The 25,723-nt window shown below is 31.6% G+C and overlaps 1 protein-coding gene across 4 annotated transcripts in view; it reads left to right on the plus strand.

The window, feature by feature from the left end:
- Positions 1 to 25,723, plus strand: part of LOC118192650 (uncharacterized) — a 42,869-nt gene that overhangs the window by 6,075 nt on the left and 11,071 nt on the right. For 2 of the 4 annotated variants that reach the window (XM_035363641.2, XM_035363642.2), the window contains exons 3-7: positions 9,866 to 9,904; positions 11,616 to 11,778; positions 13,106 to 14,165; positions 16,313 to 16,399; positions 22,773 to 22,911. In XM_035363641.2, the coding sequence (XP_035219532.1) occupies positions 9,866 to 9,904; positions 11,616 to 11,778; positions 13,106 to 14,165; positions 16,313 to 16,399; positions 22,773 to 22,911 (1,488 nt within the window). The remainder of the gene's footprint in view (positions 1 to 9,865; positions 9,905 to 11,615; positions 11,779 to 13,105; positions 14,166 to 16,312; positions 16,400 to 22,772; positions 22,912 to 25,723) is intronic. The other 2 variants (XM_035363643.2, XM_035363644.2) reach the window with 1 other exon arrangement.

The raw sequence follows: 25,723 nt of genomic DNA on the forward strand, positions 1-25,723 counted from the left end.
ATCCAATGAATCTGCTATTATATCATTTTACTATTAATTAAAAATCCATTTTATAGAATAATGCATATTCATTTTATATAAAAATTCATTATAAAGATACAGTGAAAGCTCGAATACCTGGAAAGCTCAGAAATGTTGGATAAGGGAAAATTCTAGATAGTTGAACATATAACAAGCAGTTCATGGTAGAAATGCTAAAGGAATAGCAGAAAAAATTTCTAGTCTAAAACTGTAAAATCAGCTGTCTCATTTGCTTGAAGATTAAAAGCTTATATTCAACATAGTGGTTGTGAAAAAATAGTATTTCAGAGTAAAAGCTCGTATATTTTCTTAGACCTTCAATATATGAAAATAAAACGTCTAATCCAATTATGAAATCCCATTGACACAAAAGTTTGTGGATATCCTGCCAAACTTGTGCCAACAGAAGTCTGAAAGAACTGATTGCTGTTTATTTAATTAGATAATCAAAAGATACAATTTATGGATGTGGCATATATAAATCTTAAATAGCTTGTCATTTTTTATATTGCATTGCCATTGTTTATCCATTTTCCAGGTAAAGCAGCTTTATCAGACCCATTAATTCACTCCTTTCTATATCCCATAATTTTATGAATACTCTGCCTTTTTCATTTAGGGGATGTCCCATTTAATATTTTGTTGATGCAAAACAAAAACAGGTACACAACAGTTAACTTATATCTTTCTTCACAAAAACTAAATTGGTTTATCGAAATTTTAAGTTTGCATAAAACTGAAACAAAGGTCATATCAATGTATTATGATATTTTGCTTATCCATTATTGGTGCTAAATTACACTGTTTGGTGATAATTTTTGTTTATTCGCAGTCATAGTCCTAAATGCACTTATTAATGGCTTCACATGCTTTTAAAATTTTAAATTATTTTGATTACTTGAGCTCAGTTAATTAAATGCCAGATACTTGCTGCACTTTTCTTGTTAAAAAAAAAAAAAATTAAATGGTAATGAATTATAAAACTTGTTAACCTTGAAAACTATTTATGATTAAATTTAAATAGTTTGGTACTTTTACTGTGTTTTCTGATTATACGAACCTCTGGTTTTAACATTAAGTATTAGTGTATTTAGTTGTATTTTCATTCATACATGTGAAAATGCATGTACCAAACAAAGGTTTGAGTATGAGTTTAAAATTTTTCAAGTTAACTGTCATTTCCCTGATCAGTATTTTTTCTGGTACTGTCACATTATCCAACTAACCTTGACAAAAATCATTGGGCAAACTACTGTCACCAAAGTAGGCAACTCAGAATTTAATGAAAATGTATTTTTCTGACAGCCCAGTAATGCTTAAATGAGCATGTAATGTCACCATCTATCTTGGTGGTGGTAGTAATTCTCGTGGTTTTGAAATTCGAGCGTTTTGTTATGATTTTTATGCAGAGTTTTTTTTGGGGGGAGGAATATGGGGAGGCTTGTAGCAAATTATAATATAGCCACTGTGGATTGCGGGACAGAAGACCAAGGAGAAAGAAAGTATATTTTTTCAGAAGTATGCTGTTTTCCTTAGCAGTAGCTAGTGTAGGAATGCCCATTCAATGAAGTTAATTTGTGCAATACTCTGACTTTTTTCAAGTGGGTACAGGTGGATATGTACATGGAGAGCAGTGCCAGTTTGGTTTGTAATACGAAGAATTGTGCAATTCTCTGATATATTTTTAAGTTAAAAGAGATCACTTTGCGGGACAGAAGACCAAGGAGAAAAAAGTATTTATTATGGATGTTTATTGTGTTTTTAATTTAGTTGCTGTTTTATGAAATTTTAATGTTTCAATGTGGATGTTTGTTTTATGTAATTTTTAGTGGTTCATTGTGGATGTTTCTTGCACTTTCAATTTCATCAATTTGATGCTGTTTTACCTAATTTTCACTGCCCTGCCATTTTTTAGAATGGCTACTGTTGTTTACCTGTTAGTTTGGCAAAAATTTAGTTGCCAATTAATGGCAACTTTCTGGGAGCGTTGGGCAGATAATGCAAGAGTAACCTTTTTTTTCACAAGTGTAATTTTTTTTTGTCATAATGAATCATAATAGAACTGTGGAATTGCCAACTAATGAAAAGGAAGGGGTTGAATTTTTTTCAGAAACATGGCATTTTGCTCAATAATAGAGAATGCAAAAATGTACTACTTTAATTGCAGAATTTTATGGGAATGCAACATCCGGAACTACTAGCAGAGTGTTAAAATGTGGCTTTTAACCCTTTCAGGGGCGGTGGTTTCGCCTTGAAACCGCATTTTCAACATTTTTTTTAATTTAGAAAATTTGTTTTTTTCCCTCAAAACTGCTGCTAAAATTAAATTACTACTTAAAGCTGATAACAGATGGCAGCACCAAATCTTTCTGGGCAACCATTAATTGATACGAATCATTCAAAAATAGCTTCTTTTCCACACTACTCTTTTTGACCCATTTTAAAAACAAAAAACGAAAAATTTTTAACTTTTCCACAATATATTTTGTAAGCAGGCATCAATGAGTAATGAAATGTCTTTAGTTAGAAAAAAAAAGTAATGGAACCCTTTTAATTTTGAATGTTTTCATCGCGGTTTCAGTATGAAACCACCGCCCCTCTGAGACATCGAAGAAAAGATCAGATGACGCAGTCGCGAGATTTTTTGCAGTTGTGTTTATTGCTTTTGGATGACTGCTGTAAACAGTTGGACCATATCGTCATTTGAGTGGCTTCAAAGATGAGGATTTATGGAGCTTTTGAGAGAGGGAAACATTTCTTATTTTTTACAGAGACACAGAGCACACTTGAAAAACATTCACATTTGCGTTTTTATTATGCTTCTCTTAGTGGTCGCTTTTCTCATGCCTCTAGTTCATAGTAAAATAATTGTATGCATCTTAATTTATTTTATTTTTACATATAATTTTCTTAGTTTTTAACATAATTTTTAAAAATATTTCATAGTGTTGTGTAAGTAATGTAGTGCATTATTAGTTACTTTTTGTCTCATACTTTTTTGTTTCCTGTTTTAAATTTTTTATTTATAATTAAAAATGCGTGTTTATGCAAATATTACTTACTTCATTAGTTGTTCAGTAATTTACTAGTATAATCTGCAATTTGGGTTACGTTCAGATACTTTTCAGCAAAGTAAAAATAAATAAGCAAATGTTTAGTCTTAAATGCTCTAGAGGGTCGCTGGTTTCAAGGCAAAACCGGTCCCCTTTCTATAAAGGGGGACAAAAAAAATTTTAAACTCATTAATGTTGTCTATAGCACCATTGCATGTCATTATGCTTACTTTTTCATAACTTTAAAAAAATCATAACTTTGATGTCTCAGAGGGGTGGTGCGCCCATGAAAGGGTTAAACCTGTTTGAAGACAGCCATATCTCTTTTGTGACACTGTTCACTTTCTTTGCAGCAAAAGAATATACGTCAGTCAAATTCTGTGAAGATTATGATTATCACCCAACCAGCTATCAATTGATATTATTACAAATGAGAAGCTGGCATGTCTTTTATGAAAATAGAAGAGTGTAAAAAAATAGGCAGCACTGGGTGCATCATTGAAGTAGACAAGAGTTTATCAAGTTGTAAAAAATAATGCTGGTCGAGTCATCCTCCCAGCTATGGATTTTCAAAGAAATTTGCCACCTAGTAAAAGAAGTTTTTCTGGCAACCACTTCAGATAGAAAAGCAAACACATTGCTGGCAAAAATTCGAAAGCATGTCAAAGAAAGAATCACAATCTCTTCTAATATCTGGATGGAGTATGGCAATCATGAACTGTAAGAAGCCAACTGTGAACACTGGGAAATGAACCACAGGTATAATTTTGTGGACCCGGGAATTGGTGTCCATGCACAACATACTGAATGACTTTGGTGTTCTTTTCAGTGGAGAAAACAGAAGCAAAGAGGAACTGTAAGATGCCATTTTCTGTCTTATGTCACTGAATTTCTCTGTCAGAAGATCCAACCAACAGAAGAAAAAGACTGTTTGAAAGAAATGCTGAAGGCAGTAGCTGAAGAGCATCCACCAGCTATACAAATGTAAATACCATCCATATATATATATATATCCTGGTAACTTTTTAGCAAGATCGCTGCAATGTTTCTACCTATTATTATTTCGTATCTTTTTGCAGCATTCGCAAAAATTTTTGAGACCAAATAGGTCTTGCGTCTCTATTCTCATTAGCTTTACAATTTCTATTTCAATTATATTATATATATATATATCATCCATATATATATGTTATATGATCTTAAATTCATTATGTGCGTAATTAAGTTATTCTACTACTTGCGCTATTGCTGTAAAGTAAGTTAATAATAATTTATTTACTAAATAAGATTGATTATATTATCTCCTAAGATTAATTATAGTAGAATGATCTGAAAAGAGTGAATCCATATTTAGTAAGTTCTATTTTGAAAGATGTTTTTAAGTAACTTGAATGTAAATTGTTAAAAATGTTTAATGGGGACTGGGATTAAATCATGAATAACTATTGTAAAAGGAATGAATTAAAAGCAAGAATTAAATTAAATGCAAGTAATCATTGCGATTGATTGGAAATTAGTTGACTTTTCAAGGGGAAAAAACCAACTCCCATTCAATGAACAATAATTAAGAAATTAAGAAATAATTATTGCTCGAGTAAAGGACGAAACACCTTCGTATCTATTTCTTAATTATTGTTCATTGAACAGCAGTTGCTTTGTTCCCCTTGAAAAGTCAACTAATTTCCGATCAATGGCAATGATTACTTGCATTTAATTTAATTCTTGCTTTTAATTTATTCCTTTTACAATTATCATTTATGATTTAATTCCAGTCCCCATTAAACATTTTTAACAATTTACATTCAAGTTACTTAAAAACATCTTTCGAAATAGAACTTACTAAGTATGGATTCACTCTTTTCAGATCATTCTACTATAATTAATCTTAGGAGATAATATAATCAATCATATTTAGTAAATAAATTATATATATATATATATATTAATAGAATTTCTTGTGTACTTGTGTCAATTGAGTACCTACCAGTAGCTATTAATCACTGGTAGTTTGATCTGAATTCGATTCCAGGTGAATGGGCTAGTGTCGTGGTTTTTTCCCCATGTGTAACATACAAGGTCAGTTTGTTACACATGGGAAACATACATATAAAGCCAGTTTCCCATGAAAGCCCTCCATGAAGAGATCCCTTCTGTGAAGGCAGAGAGTCTTTATATGCTTTACTGTAATCATATAAACCAAACCATGAAAGTTGGTGGAGATCCCGCCAAAGTTCCATCAGTCATTTCTGCGAAATTCTTTTTTGAATATCATACAGTAAAACATTCATCAGTTTATCTGCATTATCTATCATATAGTCAGTGCTGTGGAGTTCTAGTTTGTTACTGTTTTGTTGGCCATATACAGCTGTTCTTTCCCCACTCAACAAATGTTAATTTTCTCAACCAGCTGCAAATGAACTGGAATGCAGTCACATAGTATTCCCCCCCCCCAATATGCGAGGAAAAAAAGCATGGCAAAGCAATTAATTTATATCCTTGTTTATAAACACAAATGGTGGCTCAATAAGAATAATTGATCTTGCGTCTAACAAAAGCACAGTTACTATGAGTGTATTGTGACATGGGCGAGTTTCATGGCAGATGGGATAATATATAAGTACTGTTTCTTGTTCCTTGTAAAATGTTTCAATTTATTATTATTTATGAACAGAACTGTGATCCGTAAAGATAGTCAAACACGTTTCTCACCAAAATTACCAATGAGTAATTTTTCATGGAGGTAGCAATAATCAGAAAGTACATTAATTTTTCAAAGAGCTATCAAAATATATAAATATTAATATTTTTTTAGACCATCATGCTCTCTAGATCTATTTAATCCTGCTCCGTAATATCTGAAACGATGTCATTTTGAAAAGCAAACTGATCTCTGAATGAATAGCTTAAAAGCTTTTCAGAGCAATTCAGTATATGGTACTTTGACACCAATTATGATAAGAAAAATGTATCAGAATGTAACTAATAAAGTTATATTTATTACTACTACATTTTAAAGTAGTATATTAGATCTTGCTGCTCTTTAAATTGAATGTAAAGTTCTTAAGGAAATTTTAGAAGCTTATTAAAAACATTTCTACTACGAAGTCAAAACAAATTTTATTTTGAATTTAATAGTTATGAAATTGGAGAGAATGAAGTAGTATCCTAATATAGATTTTATGGTATTTTCCTGTTATTGACACCACATGAGAAAGATTTTGTTGCTGAATTTTAAAAAATCTGAAAAAATCCTAAATTTTTTATAATGTATGGTTTTGTTATTTAATATGTAATTTAAGTAATACGAACTGGTAAACATTTGTTTCGATGCATATATTTATAACTTTAAAATACATAAGTACAGTCAAAAATCGTTAATCCGGACACCCATTATCCGGAATGATCTATAATCCGGACCTCAAAGGTACAGACTTTCTGCACATGTGTCGCGTTGACGTGCGTAAGACCTTTACGGCTGCGCATATGCAAGTGCGCAAGTGCATAATACGTTTACGCATGTGCGTTTAATGTATAACGGACGGTATAAGATAAAATTATCTAATTATTTATTTCAGTTAATGTTGCAGACTGCGTTGTTCCTTAATCTTCGAATTGGAAATTATTTTTTGCAGACAGTTAGAACAATTTTATAAAAGTAAGCTTGAACTTTCGATTATGTCAAATAGAATTTCCGATGCTGGAGCTCCCAAAGGATCTACAAAGCGAAAGTATGTTTTGAGGTCCATCAAACAAAAAGTGGAATTGCTGCAAAAAATGGATAAATGCATGAAGAAAGTGACAGAGAGGTTAGTGAAAACGAAAAAATTTAGATTGACAAGTTAGTCTGTATTCTCGGCACAGCAATTACAGGACTTGAACAACGGAACTTTGTAACTGAACAAGAAATTATGTCTGTTTATATAGAATTAAAGAGAAAGTATTAGCACATAAAACAAAGCAACTTAAACAACTTACATTGAAAGAAATGTTTAATAAAGTAAACAAATAAATATAAAGCTTTTTTTTTGTAAATTTTGATACCCTTTAGATCATAATTGTTCTTTATTTCATAAATTACAGTTTCATATTTTTAATTTTATAATTTCTGCATGCCATATTACCAGATTTAAACTGATGATCTATAATCTGGAAAAATCGATAATCCGGAATCGCCGAAGTCCCGACGAGTCCGGATTAACAACTTTTGACTGTACTGCAATGATTTAATTAATATATTTCAAAATCATGAAATACAGTAAAAGCCTTACTGTCTGGCATCTAATTAACCAGAAAGTTCAAATTACCAGACAATTTTAGAATTTATTTCTTTCTTTTTTCTTTTACATATTTTTTGAAAAATTAAATGAGAGACCGCTCTGATAACTTCTAAAATGTGAATAAAATTACAGAACTTTCTTTTAGAAGATGCTGCTCACACCTCCCCCTGCAAACCATTGTATCCATCATATTGTTCGAAGAATTGGTCTTTAGAATGGAATATGCAAAGAAAAGTGAGGAGTTGTTATGGTACAGGAATATAAGAAAGATTCCAAATTTCGCAATAGGCATTTAGTTTGTATATTGTGATCACTACTCCTGCTAGTATGTTTAATGACGGTAGTCTCTAGAGTAACTGGTCTTATGCACTTATGCATTTTAAGAAGAGATGAGTTACGTTAAAGTTTTATTGTTACTTTTTGGGAGGGGGGTAAATGATGGCCTTTGGAAAGATGAAACAATATTATTACATGTAAAAAGCAAAAAAGTGTACATTGCAAATCATTATTAAGTGCACATAGATGGTTAATTTAAATGCATTTCTTTGAGACACCCCTAAAAAATGGATTAGTACTCGTTTCTAAGACAACAGAAGGCTGTATTCATTCTGTCAAGAGGTAGTTGGGTAAGCAGACAGTCCCTGCATTTGGAGAAATCACTGCATGTAGAAGGAGTCCCTTGACACAATTTCTGCTACAGGTATTAAATTGCTTTCATCAAGCCATTTATTCCGGTTCCAGCTGATGAAGCAGATGGATCATCTGCAACTTAAATGGGATTTTGATGTGTTAGCCTAGAGTTTTTAATCTTGTTTTTTAAGTTAAAATCTAACTCCATTGAAGCACAGGAGTGCTGTTACAAATCACATAAAGATTGTACACGCTGTTGGTTGGATTTTAAAGAGACTATGATTTAGATGAGTAAGTTGTGAATCATTTGGTTGAATTGCCTGCCATCTGGGTCATATGGATGTTGCTTTAGGAAGTGTTGATTGCAGTTGTTACAAAGCAGTTTGTCTTAGTGCCAGGAAGTGGCCTAGGAATATAATATGAAGCAAGGTAATTTGATCTGTAACATATTTTCACCAAGCTAAGAGCATCATTGCTCATAATGCAGTAAGGTACCATGCTGTTTATGGATGTGTGTGATAGTTCTTGTACTATTTCACACTATTTGGCAGTGACAGTAGTACATGCAAGGTATTCTTTATGATATTTTCTGTCAAATACTGGCTTCCAACAACATTACCAGGATTCGTGCTATTTTAGAATTGTAGATGAGCTCAAGCTAGAATTATCTTTGGGTAATTAATCCCATTTCGTCTTGGAACATCACATTTGGATGGAGTCAATCAAAAAACTTCACTCAGTCTGTTTTCACAGTTGTGTACCACCTTTTCTGTAGCAGTATAAAATTATAGTTATGAAACTAAATTTAATCTGCATAATATGGTATATAAATAATGTATTTACTTGTATATTCCTTCCTCTAGCATTTAGGCACAAGGTTTTGAAGATTCTTTATATATTCACATAATTTTCCCCTTCCTCAAAGTATTCAGAAAGCTTGCTCCTCTAAATTTTAAAATGGGTTCATCCACATAATGGTTGTTTTCATCTTAGTAATTGATTTGCAGGTGGATTTTGAGTGCATGGGCTTTGATTGATGAAGCAATAATAGTAAAAAGCTCCAAGGAAATGGGGATTTCTAATGCTGTTGATGGTCCTGGAGATCATTGCATGTTGGAAGACAGATTGAAAGCAATAGGAATGACTTGCAAGCTCTAGCAGACAATACAGGCAGCAGCTCTAGCAAGAATGAATGATTTGAGGCTTAAGGAATAGTAGTGGACTACAGTAAGAGCAGACATGATTCTAGATATCTTAATAGATATTATAATGTTAGTGCTTCTGTGTATTTTCATCAGAATTTAGGTTTCTTTTAATTAAATAACAATGTGGTAGTTATTGGTAATTTATCCGTGAATAGTACTCTTCATTTGTTTTGCTCTTACTGTAAGTGCATCCTTTGGAAATTAAATTTTTTGCAAAATTTTCCCCTCTCAGTGTTCATAGGATAACATTATTAAAAAAGAGGAGAAATGTGAAGGTAAATACACTATATAATATTTTATTAAATAGTTTCATTATTAACAATACTTTATAACAGTTGAATGCTAAATGCTTTAAGTATGTCTAGATCAAAATTATGTAGTTCTGGATGATTTGAGTGAAACCACGAAACCAGTTTTCAGATTTCTTAAAATAATTATTTTAGATAATTTCTATTAGTTGCTTTAAGTATATCAAGAAACTGCTGCTTTTTGCAGATAATAGTGCAGTCATTTTCTGTTTTTGTTAACTTTATATTAATTTTGGTAATATTGACTTTGATAACTAATGTATTTAAGTGTCATGCATGTCTATGTAATGATGCATATTTGTAGTAATTTTATTTAACTCATTTATTTTGTTTTGTCTGTAACTGGGGAAATTATCTCATAAATTTTTTAGGGAACTTCACTTTTTAAATACAGAAAGAAGTTTTAAAAAGTAAGTATTATTGCCATAGCTTGCTAATTTGTTGTTAAATGTTTTTCTGCTCTTATTATTTGATTATTAATTTCCGGAGTTAAGATTTTTTTTAAATTAAATTTAGTACAAGGAGGGATTAAATACACAAGCTGATATTACTGCTGTTTTCCTTATTTTTACATTTGTCTGAGATTAATATATCAGTAATAATAAGTATTTGTATTTGGAATTTTAAGGGTTCTGGTACTAATTTTGTCATCTTTTAAAGTTTTAAAGTATTGAAATATTTTTCATTTCAGTATCGATGCATACCATCTTGGGTATTTCTTTGTAAGATATAGGCTAAAATATGAATAAAAATTTAAACTTATGAATTCTCATAAGTTTTCTTCTAACTTCTTTCTAAACTTTAATGATTTATGTGCACTGTAGATACTGAAGTACTCAGTCTGCATAAATTTACTATTGAAGACAAGTTCATATATTATAACATATCATGAAGGCTGTATTTTAAAATCATCATGCAGACTCATGCATAATTTTATGTAGCATTTTTATTACAAATGTAAATTGCCTTTAATTGTATTCATGTCACTGAAAAATAGGTAGCCAGTGTAACATTAATAGATCAATCATCAATCATTAATAGATCCAAAGAATGCTCAACAAAGTTTTAAAATGTGAACTTAGTTAATAGTATGTAATTCATTTAATTATTTCTTAAGGCCTATGCATAAAGTGAATATTAATTTTTTACAGTTATGTTTTATTCATATGAATTCCTTTATTTAGATAATAACAGCTAGTGAAAGAATCCAAATGTGATTCAGACTAAGATGAGACAAATATTATTTTCTATTTGTCATCTTGTACAATTTTCTCATTATTTCTGAATATAAGAAAACTAGTTTAGCTTAGCAAACTTTTTTCTCATTGTTATCTTTTTTCATGCAACTTTCTGCAATCTTTTTATGATTTCAAGAAATCAGCAAAACTGCAGCCTGACCTTGATTAGCATGATTCTTGTTATCCCTGAAATTCTCTATTCAATAGATATGTTCAGCAAGTAGAATTCACATCTGAGGTTTCACTTAGAACATACATAATATTAAAATAAACTTTTCACAATTTCTGCTGCTGTTTCTTAAGAAATTCTCTGATTTTTTAATTGTGCTATTTTTTTTAAGTGAAAAATCTACTATTATGTGGTTCATACTCATCCACCATCTTGCATAAATAAATAGCATTTTGCATGCCATATTTGTGTTCATTATTATATGCTATAAGCCAGCTTATTCATAGTCAGACAGTAGTCATTGAAATTTTAGCAGTTTCTAATGGAAATTTTAATTTGAGAACAAAATTTTAAAGCTGCTTATGAAATGTACTTCAGAGAAATCAATGTTACCTGTTGTTCTAACATGCTGTTTATCAGGAGTGTTAAAATATAATGTAATAATGAAAGTATTTTAATGGTATAAATTAGTTAATTCAATATTTTTAATAAATAATAAATCTTGTAAAAATAATTATTATTAAAATATGATAAATATAATAATAAAAAAAATATTTTCCTCTCATTGTAAGTAAACAACAACAAATTATTTAACTAAACATCGTAATTTTAAAATGTCTGGGTAGGCAGTTTTGTAAAGGTGTGTACACTGCTGATCATTACCAGATAAATTTTGGTAAAGATACAATTTTAAAAATCTTTTAATTTATGCAGTCAACATAGTGAGAATATCATACTTCAAGACACTCTGCGTAAAATTAATAGAAGAGAAAAAGAAACTGAAGAAACTTACAAAAATTTGATGAAGCAACTAGGAGAATTGGATCAACGTATTGAACTGATGTCATTTAAACTTGACAAGCTCAATGTTCTAAAGGTAAATATTTTTAGCATAATTATATATTTAAAATTATGCTTCTCAATTCAGATTTTACGCATGAATGCAGTTACTTTTAAATTATTATTTTAGTAACTTAAGAGTAATAATGTACAAATGCAGCATGTATTGAATAGCGAAAGGGCAAATAGATGTGAGAAATTTCTTTTTTGCATAAAATTTGTATTAAATATCTATCTTTATTCTTTTTCTAAATATGTATATAAACTCATACAAATGTAATACATTCAAAAGTCGTTAATCCGGGCACCCATAATCTGGAATGATCTATAATCTGGACCTCAAAGCTACAAACTTTCTGCGAATGTGTGAACGCATAATGCGTTCACGCAAGCGCATATGCATTTACCCATGCGCATATGCATGTTCGCATGCGCATAATACGTTTACGCATGTGCGTTTAATGTATAATGGACAGTATAAGCTAAGCTAAAATTATCTAATTATCTATTTCAGTTAATGTTGCAGATTGTGTTTTTCCTTAATCTTCTAATTGCATCCGGCTTATTATTTTTTGCAGACTGTTAAAGCAATTTGATAAAAGTAAGCTTGAACTTTCGATTATGTCAAATAGAATTTCCGATGCTGGATACTGCCAAAGGATCTACAAAGCGAAAGCATGTTTCGATGTCCATCAAACAAAATGTGGAATTGCTGCAAAAAATGAATAAAGGCATATCCTTTGTTTCTCTAACCATTCCGAAATTTGTTTATCAATTTCACGCTGCTCTACGGGGTAGGGGAACGTTGCAGCGCGCAATGAACTGGAAGCTGATCTGTCAGCACTATCCTTATCTTTAGGGCAGATGTTTTTATTTTATTCGGCTTATAGTTCAATACTAAATGTAGTATTTCATCTCGATGTACTCTGATATGATTTAAATCAAATTCATTATAAATATCACGAATACACATCAAATAGTTTTCTGGTTGCAATTTTCTAATTTCGACTATGCGTAATGTATGCTTTATGCAAGTGCATGCTGAAAGAAATGTTTAATAAAGTAAACAAATAAATGTTAAGCTTTTTTTTTTTTTTTTTTTGTAAATTTTGATACCCTTTAGATCATATGTGTTCTTTATTTCATAAATTACGGTTTCACATTTTTAATTTTATAATTTCTGCATGCCATCTTACCAGATTTAAACTGATGATCTATAATCCAGAAAAATCGATAATCCGGAATCGCTGAAGTCCTGACGAGTCCGGATTAAAGACTTTTGACTGCAAAATATTTTTGTGTGACACTTTTTCCTATCCAAAGTAAAAATAAATAACAAGCATTATATGTATTTTGTGTTTAAGGATAGCGTAACATCAACTAGACTTTCAAGCTGGCCAGAAAGTGAAGACACATTTGAGAGAAATTTGAAATTTTATCAGTCTTCATCTGCTTTTTTAAAGTCGCCCGTTGGGTTTGGCCTTTCATTATTCAATTCAGATTTTCAGACTGCCTCAACGAATTCTAATTATCAAATTATTTCAAAAAGTCCCAATTTACAGACTGTTTCAGGAAATCCTAATTATCAAACTGTCTCAACACAAACAGATCTCCATATACTTTGTGGACATTGTCATTTCCCTGTATCTATAAAGCAGAATTTTTCTAGAATACAAAATATAGACTATGAAAGTGAAATTCAGAATGCAAATGAAAGAGCTAATTTTGTACCATCTGTTGCTGCCGAAAATTATAATATTGTAAGTCAAGAACTGCTACAAAATTCTCAGATGAAAGCACAAGAAAATTCTGCTTTTAATCAGCCTGTTTCAGGTTTTATTGTAACTGATCATAGGCTTTTTGAAACATCAGAAAATAGTTCAATTCTTTTTAATAAAAATAGCTTTCTCAGTGAAAACATACCTAATACATTGAAACTAAATGACAGTCATTTTAGTGATACTGCAGTTACTATTATACAACCTAAAAACCCTGTAGAAACTTATGAAAATAAAAATATTTCAAATACTGAAATTACCAATTCTGAGAAGAGAAGCCTAGAAGCTGAAAGGAGCGATGCTGTTGTTGATTATGATACTAACCAAATGGCAGCAATGAGAAGTGATGATGAAAGCATCAATCATGAATTTGACTTTTTAGAAAATTCCAAAAATAATTATACAAAATTAGATTCTGCTCAGAATCTCAAAGCGATAAATGATTCAATGGTTAAGACTGTACAGCAAGAAGAGCAGCATCATGCTCCATATCAACAAGATTCCTCAACTGCTGAAGGCATTGCTTATTCAGACCAGGATATCGCAGAATCCAAGAAAACAGGGAATAAGAAGCACCCAGATATTAAAAATTTCATGAAAGACAAAAATAATGATATAAAAAGTGATTCATCTTTGAGTGCTGGAGGTATGTAATATCTTATTAAATTTTTATAAATTTAAATGCATTAAAATATCCAGAGGTACTTTCTGATTATCTGTACCTCTGATTTTGACATTTGGTAGGATTGCTATGTTTGCCATGTTTCATGTGAAGTGTCCATCTGACAAAAGCGAGCCAACCAGTGCATATATTTGAGTACACATGGGTTTACATATTTTATATTTTTACTGTCATTTCACTGAACCACATGCAACAACTGTAAAAATGTATATATCGACCATATGGATTTTCTCACGTAAAATTTATAACCAAAATGCTTCTTTTTGTTATCATTTATGAATAAAACAATACATATGAACCATAAAGATATCCAAAAAAGTATGTTTTGCAAGTCAACAATGAGTTAACAAGTTTTCATGGAGGTATGGATAACCAGGGAATCCTCTTACAAAATTAAAATATATCTGATAATGTTAATGAGTAATAAAAAGATCTAATTAAATGTGTATTAAATGAGGGTATGGTTTATGATATTTAATAGCTTATCTCAATGAATGAGTCATTTAATTTAATTTTTATTTTTTTCATCATTTCCATATCTAGTAAACTTTGTATCATTTACAAGGGTTCTTCGAAAACTTAAGGTCTGAATCGCAGTAGCCACATAAACACTGAAACATGCATGTATACCAACTCCTGGCATGCCTTGCTCATCAAACGACACCATTTACATTGGCATTGTTGCAATGTGCTACCAATTCAAAATTTTCAAACGTTTGATCAGCCCACCAACTCTGAAATATGGTCAATGTTTCAGTTTTTGACAGTGAGAGCTTTCAAGAACGGATGGGAAAATGTCCATGATGAACCGTGATCAGGCTGACTATCAGTGATCACAGAAGATTTGGTCAATGCCATAGATGAAAAGATTCATTGAGACCAGAAATTTAAACAATTTCAACTTTAGTATTGGAATTTCCAAATGTGGGTAGAACAACTTTGCGCAAAATTGTCTCTGTCAAAAGTTGCAATTTCACAAATTGTGTGCATATTCGGTTCCCAGACTGCATACTGAGAAACACCCAATAAAAAGAATGGCTTGTGCTCTTGATTTTTTGGACCGATATTATAAGGAATGTGATAAATTTTTAGAGAGGATTGTCAAAGGGGACGAGATGTGGGTTTCTCACATGTCATTAGTCAATGGAATGGCATCGCAAGGCATCCCCAGCCAGAGTCAAGGCCAAGCAGACGATCTCAATGTGAAAGGTTATGGGAAGCCTGTTTTGGGATAGGCATGGAGTCTTTTTATTCGAATTTATGCAGCAAGGGACAACATAAACATAGCCCCTTACTACCCTACCATGACTTAACTCAGATGTGCAATCAGAATAAGCGACATGGCCTTCTGGAGTTTTGTTGCTGCAAGATAATACCAAACCTTGTTCTGCCATGCCACCCACCATACAGTCCACATTTGATACCAAGTGATTTTCACTTGTTCTGCTACCTAAAAGAGTTTCTCAGCTGCAAGCGCTTTGTCATAGATGATGAGGTGAAAGAAGCAGTTCAAGCCTGATTATCCTCACAGGCATCAGAAACCTATGACTGAGGCGTACAAAAGCTTGTAGAACGTTATGACAAATGTTTAAACAAATATGGAAACTACATAGAAAAGTAGAAAAACATGTAAGGAATTAAATAAATGTTAATACAATAACATGTAAGGAATAAAACTAATTAAGTCTGCTTCAGGTTTTATTGCTTTTAATCAGCCTTATTATAAATTATTGTATTAACATATTATTGTATTATTACTGGAATAAGTCTGCTTCAGGTTACAATAAAACCTGAAGCAGACTTAATTGAAAAAATGTCTGTGTTGGTTTATGTTTTATAAGAAATTGGACCTTACTTTCTGAATAACTTACATAAATAACATAAGTACAAACAGTAAGTTTTAAATGTTCAGGAACATTATGTATTATCAAGTTAAGTTGTTATTAGATGGTTTATCAAATATTTCAAATAAAATGAGGGAATTCTTGGTTTGAGAATATTATCTAGCATTTATAATTTTTTATTGAAAACAAAGTAGATGAGATAAATTTGCAATATGCTTGACACTTCATTGGTTGTATCAATTTTTAAACTTTAATTTTTTTTTTCAGAGCTTCATTCTCCATCCGTTCAGTCTGAAAATATGTCTGCAGGATCAGAATCTGATAGCTTCTATGAAAAGGAATCTCCTTTAACTGGTAATTTAATATTAACTATAATTAAAGTAAATTGTTACAGCATGTAGGAAAAAAGTAGTTACATTGAATATTTGAATGATGAAAAAATGGATTTTAATCCTGTATTGTGTTAATTTTTCTTTATATACATTATGTTAGGTCATGAACATTTTTTTACTTTAAAATTTCAAAAAATGTTTCAAACAATAAAAAATAAGGTCTTTTTTTTTGTTTTAGAAAAATAACCTAGGAAAAAAGAACAAAATTTTGATTATGTCTGTACACAGAATTCTTATATATATGCAGTTTTAAATGCAGAAAACAAAACTTCTGAACTCTTTGAAATTTATTTGCTTACATTTGAAATAAGTAAAATGGAGAACAAAATATTTTGGTAAAAATATCATAATTAGTTGATAATGCGATAATATATATAATTTTTAATAATTTACAATTTGCATTTTGATAAAAGAATAATACCATAACCATGCATATGCTATAAAAAACAATAAAAAATATTTAGTGTAAGAAAAAAATCTTAAACAAATTTTAATGAGAAATTTAGCATATCTTCTTTGCAAACAGTGCCTTTGGTTTATATTTGCAGATATAGATGACACAGGAGTTTGCACACAGCTTTTTTGTCATACATTATTGAGCATCAGCTGGTAGTTGCTTTTCATGACAATAAAAATACACTGTAGAAAGTAATTGCTCGCAGATATAAGTATTTCCAAAGTGTCATGATTTGCATTGCATTCATGAAAGTTGATGGAATTTTTCAAAAATCACATAATTTTGATAAAATTTTTTTGTCCAGATTCAGAAATTTATTTCTCAAATCAGTGTTGTTTTGTAAATCTATCAATTCCATTTTTAACTCATCTAGAACTGTTTCAATGTCTGTTAAAAGATTTGGGAATATTTTCATGTTTCTGAAGAAGTTTCTTTTCTCAAGTCTGGAAAATGTGACGTGTTATTTGACAACAGATGTATTTTCCAAATTTTGAATTCGGTATCAAAAGTTTAGTTTTTTAAACATGTTATGTTAAAAGTGGTTTTTCCCTTAAATTTCCATATTTAAGCCATTCATACGTCAAGATATATTGACGAGAAAAGCAAAATTTCACATCCATTCTTTATTATTGAATTAGAGAAACTGATATTCTTTCGTTTCCACAAACAATTTTATTTTTTTAAAGTTATCCATATATTTTTAGCATAGCATTTCTACTCAGCATATTTCTGTGTTATAAATTTCTTCAACATTCACTTTCAAAATCTTTTAAAAATTGTTTAAATTGGTGGTGATATAATGCTTTGAGAAAATAAGTAAATCTTAGTACAGGCATTTGGCATGTTTAAAATTTTTGTGCAAAGATTTTGTTCATGAATTAAGCAATAATTAACAAATATTTTGCTCCCTGTAAATTAACTTGAAACTGTTAATAATATATACATGCATTTATTATTACTCCATCATCACTGTAAAGCTCTTAATACAGTGCAAAGTCTTTAATCCGGATTGTTCAGGACTTCGGCGATTCCAGATTAGGGGTTTTTTGGATTATAGATCATCAATTTAAATCTGGTATGATGGCATGCAGAAATTATAAAATTAAAAATATGAAACTGTAATTTATGAAAGAAAGAGCAATTATGATCTAAAGTATCAAAATTTACAAAAAAAATTAATATTTATTTGTTTACTTTATTAAACATTTCTTTCAATGTAAGTTGTTTAAGTTGCTTCGCTTTATGTGCTAATACATTCTCTTTAGTTCTATAAACAGACATAATTTCTTGTTCAGTTACAAATTTCCGCTGTTCAAGTCCAATAATTGCTGTGTCGAGAATACCGACTAACTTGTCAATCGAAATTTTTTTGTTTTCACTAACCACTCTGTCACTTTCTTCAGGCCTTTATCCATTTTTTGCAGCAACTCCACTTTTTGTTTGATGGACATCGAAACATGCTTTCGCTTTGTAGATCCTTTGTTAGCTCCAGAATCGAAAACTCTTTTTGACATAAAGCTTACTTTTTATAAAATTGCTCTAACAGTCGACAAAAAATAATAAGCCAGATCCAATTAGAAGATTAAGGAACAATTCAATCTGCAACATTAACTGAAATAGATAATTAGATAATTTTAGCCTAGCTTATACCGTCCGTTATGCATTAAACGTGCATGCATAAACGCATATGTATAAACGTGCATGCATAAACGCATGCGTAAAGGTATTATGGGCATGCGTAAACACATATGCGCATGCATAGACGCTACGCATGCGCAGAACATTTGTAGCTTTGAGGTCCAGATTAAAGACTTTGTACTGTATCATTAAATAACATTCCCATGACTTATACATTAATGCTTGCTATTGCTCATCCTCCATCGAGTGATGTGCCCACAGTCTTTTCCAATGAAATAGATAAGTTCTGCATTAACAGTTCTAGGTCATTATACATGTTTTTTTTATCTGTTATAGTTCTTGTCATTGGCATCAATAAACTTAATTTTTCAGTTATATTTCCCTGGGAATTCATTCAACTTGCAAATACTTATAGTGGTGATGTGTCTGTCATTGATGTCTCAGCTCTCATCAAATGCGAAGGACAACCGTTGAAATGTTTCAGTGCATACATTGCTGCAATGTTTTCAGACAAAGATTTTTATGCCTTTAGTTAACCTGCATGCAGTAATTGTAGATTTATCAACAATAGATTTTCAATTCATCTTGAAAGTGTAAATCTTGACAAACTAATTTTGGAAAAAATGTCTTATGTTATCAGGGAATGCTATATGAGCAACAGTAGTTCAACGTTTCTTAATTATATCTCTATCAGCACATAGTTTAATTTTTTTGACTAAAATTAGAATAACAGTGTAACATGCTTTTATTGCTTCTGATGGAAAACTGAGTTTTAAGTATTTGTTGTTGTTGTTTAAAGCTTTTCCCAAATTCATTCAGTTTATCTTTCTGCATTTGGTCTTGGATGTTTTTATAATTTGTGTCATGTTTTATGGCAAAATGCTTTTTAATATTATATTCCTTTAACATGGATACTGAATCTAGACATAAAAGACAAACAGCTTTGTTTTTTACTAGAGTGGAAAAAATATTTCATTTTTCATTAAAACTTGTATTTGCATCCCAACGTTTTATGTTTTTGTAGGTTTTGAGGACATTTTTCTAATTTTAAAAAATGGGGTAAGTGTGTATTAAAAAAAATTAATTTTTGGTCAAAGCATTTACATTCATGCTAAATAAATAAGCAACAAGAATTAAAAGAAAATGCATGCATCTAAAAAGAGGAATTTGAACACACAGTTTGCATATGAGATAGAGGTTACATCACTGAATGCCAGTAGGCAACCAAAATTAGCATAAAATACAATCCGACAGTCACACCACAACCCTTAAAAAGGGGTACGCCGGACCTATGCATCAGTTCACAAGCAGTTATAGTTCCATGTGATCCGAGAAAGGCAAAATGGAAAGCATGAGCACTGTTTGCATGATTAAATGCATTGTAGGGCTGTCAGGATGTTGAATGTTGATGTAAGACAATCTGCTGTTGCAAGACAGCTGAACGTGCATCATAGTGCCATCAGTAGGTTGTGGAATCATTACCAAAAGGATCAAAATCTCTGTAGAAGATGTGGGTATGGATGTCAGAGGATTACCACAATGACAGACGATCGCTTCCTGTTGCTATGTGCAAGATGCCATAGATCACTAACATCATGACCGCTAGTATCGCATCTCTGTGCAATTGCAGGACAATCCATATCCCACCAAATTGTGTTGCATTGACTACATGAAGGTGGAGTGTATGCTTGATGACATGTGGTTTGTGCTCCTTTTCCCCACTATATATTAGAGCCTGTGAACATCAAAATTAAACACCAGAGCAGTGGTGCCACGTACTCTTTATGGGCGAGCCTTGATTTAACATCAAGAACGATTTTCTAAGGGCAACGATATGGCAAGAGCTAGGGACATGCTGTCGGACGGCAGACATCATTGAAAGAAACCATTAAAGAGGTGGATGCTTATTTATGTAGGCCGGTATAGCAACAAATGGCTGCACCAACCTCAATGTGATTTCTAGTGATTCCATGAGTGCCATCCGATATTGGGATGAAATTCTGCACCCTCTTATGCATACTTTTTTTTTTATCACTGCAGCGGGTTTATCACTGCAGTTTTTTATCACAGAGCTGGAGAGGTTTGGAGTTATCTGAAGAGTGAAACCATTTTACATTTGCCATGGCATGCTAGATCACTGGACCTGAATTTCATAGAGCATGTGGAGACATGTTGGGACAATAGATAACAGGTTACAGTATGTCGCCAGACACCTTGCACAAGCTCTGGCATGCATTATGACAGGAATGTGCACTACTGCTATAATAAGTGATCAATGACACTACTGCCAGGTTGCCTCGCTGTCAAGCATGTATTTCACCTAGATGGTATCATACTCATTATTAGCATTATGTTTCCATTGTGCATTCTGCCTACCCATTTGGTCTTTCATGGTGTAATGGTCATAATACATGTGTTTTTGTATGTCAATGCTTTATTGTTTGCTATGTGGTTGAGTAATGCCACACCAACCTCTTGAATCAATTTCACATATGTCCATTAAATAGTTTTGGTTTTATTTATGTTTTGCTTTTGTTGCTTATTTTTGAGTTGGAGTGTAATTTCTGAATTTAAAAATACTGCCTACTTTTTTTTACAATGATGCACTAACAAGTCATAAAAACAGTAAACACAAAATACACCTAAAAAAGTTCTATAATCTGTGAAAATATTTTAATTACACTTGAGGAACTATCATGAAACAAGCAGCTTGTATGGTTGCTAATGATTATCAGTACAGATTGCATGCACCATTGTGCATAACTCGGTTGTTTTTCCGATTAAATATATAAGCTTATCCTAACATTTGAGCTTGAGCTTCACATGAAAAACTGAGCCAGGGTGCACGTTGTTCACCCATGATCTAGAACAGGGGTTCTCGACCGGTGGTACACAAGAGAAAAATAGGTGGTATGCAAAGAAGCAAAGTTTTTTAACTATTAAATTCAAAAATTAAAACCTCAACATCATGATTGAGTTTTTTCTCCAACACTCGTAAATTTATGCAATCTGAGCTTTGTTCAAGAGTGGTGGTGGTAGTAGTACTTTGTAGTGTTGGAATAAATGTTTTCAGTTTTTGTTTAGATGGTATGCATTAGTCAAAAGGTTGCGAACCGCTGATCTAGAATAAATCCATTAAAAAACCCATACTGATACAAATATCATATTCTGAAATTAAATTTCAGGGTTTGATTGCAACATGGAAGCTTTATAAAATAAATGTGTTATGGGAAAGAATAATCTTAATTCATAATTTTATTATGAAAAGCATTTGAAAAGTTACTTAAGTGTTTTTATTTTCTGATTAAGGAAACAGAAGAAAGTATTATGATTGCAGAAATTTTGATTTTAGTTTCTGTAGATGCCCATTTATTGAGGATTTTTAATGAGCTTCAAAAAAGTTCTAGCTATATCTTACTTAAAACAATAATTCCCAAACTGTGGGTCAAAAGACAAATTTTGGTGGTTTGCAGAAAGTTTTGAAATATTCTTTTTTTAATTATATAATTATGGAATTAGTTTTTGTAATTGTAAATTGAACTATTAATAATATAGCACATGAGAACTCATTATATAGGGGCACATAGCTGAAGGTGTTAACTTGCAGGTGTTCATATCCAGCAGCTGCCAATTCATTCTTTTAACCAATCAAAATTCCTGGATTTATATTCATTCTTCCTGCTTATTCCCAACAATGTCATTACAGTTATTCATGGTATAATATAAACAGGCTATTGCATTTGGTGACTAGCTGTGTTGAGGGAAAAGTACCCATATTTATTAATCATATTTTACTTGCATTTGCAATTCTGATGTGCTTGTTATAATCCCCTGCATATTCCCACCACTATATTAATAAAACGTAGCTAGTATGATAAACATGTATTTTTTTGCTTCTTTTAAACAAATGCAAAAATGCTTATTTGATGTACAGCCAACTTATATTGTGCAGTGTGTGTATTTCTTATTATTTGTACAATGTGTAGATTTCTTTATGTCTTGCTTGTTTGTATATTGTATTGATATTTAGAGCTCTATCAAAGGTACAGTAGCCCTATGCTATCATTTTGTCTTTTACTTTTAATAAATCCATTTAAAAACCCATACTGATGCAGTTATCATATTCTGAAATTAAATTTTAGGTAGTCCTATGTTGCCTCCCTATTTAGCCCAATACTGTATGTTGCTTACTTTAGTAACCATTGTAGTATACTAAACTTTTTTATTTCTATTTATAAAGCAACTGCAGCTTATCAAGCATTGTTGGGCAATGTGGCTGCTGTTGAAAAAGTAATAAAAACTCCTGTGATTTCCGATTCTGAATCTGAGGATGATGTTGAGCATGCCTTAGCAACAGCTGTCCGAAAGACTAGCAGTGTGTAAGTTGAGTAAAAATTAATGTTCTTAGATTCAAAATTCAAAGAGTTTTTTAAATTAATATTTCAGGTAATATATTTTTATCTTCTTATATGATATTTTTCAATGCAGGATCTTTTTTTTTCCTTTTAATTTAAAATTAAAAAATTAACTACTGAAAAATTATTAAAGAAAGACTCATTTCCTACAGTTTAATACCATTTGTAATAAGTTGTGTCAATGATATTTTCATGTACTGAAATGCAAATTTTGTATATAATTCTAAATAAAGTATTGATGGTAATGTTCATTCCTAGGTATAATTTGTTTAAAATTAAATTCAAATAGTTGAATGTACATTTTAAAAAATATTGAGTAAAAATGGTTTGCTTCTTGAAAGAAAATGAGCTACTTGTGTAATAGCTTGCCAGTTACCAAATTGTTGAAGACATTAATATTAAAAATAATAATTCATCTTTAGAATGTGTACCTACTGAGAATTATGCAAAAAATACTATTGAGCATTGGATTACACAAAGTTTATATATTTATCAAGAAATAAAGAAACATTGGTTTAATAGTGTTCATGTACAGTGGTGGCCAAAATTGTGGACACTTTTGGAAATTTTTATGTTTTTGAACTTTGTATGCTTATAGAAAATGTTACATTTCGCAAAATGCAAACTTGTATATATCATTTTGAAGAGAATTTATTACTGAATTCAATACAAAACACAAAATTCACTTATTTGCAATACAAAAAAAGTTATATGTACTTTAATGTAAATAAAAAACACAGTTATGAAGTGGTTTGTAATGTCTAGCTTTCCTGGCCAATCACTGTTCTTGTTCTGAGAACCAATCAAATGTTAGTAATTGCCAGTAGAAGCTGACATCATGTTTATACTTGAAACAGTTCATTATTTTGCTTTGTTCTGTAGAAGGAGGACCTGTTTCTTATACACTGCAATTACAAGTAGGAATTTTTGTAAAAATTTTTAATATTTAGTCAAGAAGCAATAACATCAAATAAAAGAGTAGATTGGACACCTAGAAAGAGATGTAATATTATTGTGTTACAAGAAAGTGGTCTTTCCTCTGCTGAAATTGCAAGACAGGTGGGTGGTTCAGTGACTACATCTGGAGTCTGAAAGTTTTGTTTATTATTTCAGGAGACAAATTCAATAAAAAACAAAGAAGGAAAAGGCTGAAAAAAGTGCACCACATCTATTGATGACAGAAGAATAAAAAGACTATGTCTCCAAGATAGAAAAATGTCATCAGTGGCCTTCAGAAGTGATCTGAATGATGCTGGTGTTTCTGTCAGTTCAAGAACAATCAGGAGAAGATTAACAGATGTTGGACTGAGAGGTAGAATTCCACGAAAAAAGCCTTATCTTAATTTTCAGCTACGAAAAAAAAAAAAGACTACAGTGGGCAAAGGAACACATTAATTGGACAGATGATCAGTGGTCACAACTTATATGGAGTGATGAAACTAAGATATCGTTATTCGGTAGTGATGGGCGAAAATATGTAAGACGTAGAATAGGAGAAGAGCTACATCCTGACTGCATTCAAGCAACTATGAAGAACCCAGTTAGTGTTATGATTTGGTCATGCATGTCAGCAGATGGTATTGGTCGCCTTCATGTCATTGATAGGACACTGAATGCCAGAAAATACATTGACACTATTCTAGAACCAAAACTTCTACCTTCCATCGGAGATCTCTTTCCCAACAATGCTTCATTTATTTTTCAGCAGGATTCTGCTCCTTGCCACATGGCCAAAATATCGAAAGAGTGGTTTCGTACAAAGAGCATTAAATTGTTGTCAAGGCCAGGAAACAGTCCTGACCAGGGCCGGCGGAAGCGGGCCCGCAAGGCCTTCTTTGCAGGCGGGCGCCGACCAGCGAATGACACAGATAATTTTTTTTAATGCAAAAGAATGTGCATTTATCGGGGAATGTTCCTTGAATGCTTACACAGGACAGGGACCAGGGGAGTTCGCGCCCCCTCCCAACACCTCCTAACAGAAGGTATTGCCCCTCCCCACTTTTCCCCTCCAGCTCATCCATCAATGCCTTGTCACCCATCCGTCAATCGTCAGGGATATTCCATTTTCGTATTTACTGAGTCACTGAGTGGTTGGCGAAGAAAATTTTCGATGCACAATAACCTTACTACTATTGGAAAAGAAAAGTCCATTTGATGACGTACGTTCTTATTTTATTTTACTTAATATAATTTCTATTTATCCTTATTTTATCGTTTATATTATATTTTTATTTAAAATGTATACAGTGAAATACAGGTTTTTTTTCTTGAAAATTTCTGTGAGGACGGGAAGGGGGGAACGGATTAGCCCTTTCTATCAGGGAAAATTTGCCATTTTGCCATATGTAAGAATGAACACAGGCACCAACTTTTCATTTTCTTCACGGGAGTTGGAGGGGAGGGCAAGATTTGCATGGACGAAAACGCAAAACTCTATAGAGCAGTGCTTCTCAACCTTTTTTCACTGGTGAAACCTACGAAAAAATTTCGCGGACCGGTGTGTTTCCCCCCCCCAAAAAAAAAACTTTACAAAGTATTCAAGAATTACTACATAAGTGAGTTGTAATATTATTACCATTTGCCTACAATCATATTTAAATATATGTGCCTTTCGTTTCCTTCTTACTCATCCTGGTTATTGATTTTTAATATACCTAAAGAAATAGTAGTTATAGCACAGTATTAAACTCCATGGTTATTAAAAACTTACGCTGATGTATAGTTTTCAGTTGTCCAAACACGCAGAAGAATGTAAGCAAGATAAAAACTGAAACCT

The sequence above is a fragment of the Stegodyphus dumicola genome, chromosome 9, assembly GCF_044657685.1.
Source record: "Stegodyphus dumicola isolate Sdum_Otavi_A_Nest chromosome 9, ASM4465768v1".
In the NCBI taxonomy this organism is placed as follows: Eukaryota; Metazoa; Arthropoda; class Arachnida; order Araneae; family Eresidae; genus Stegodyphus; species Stegodyphus dumicola.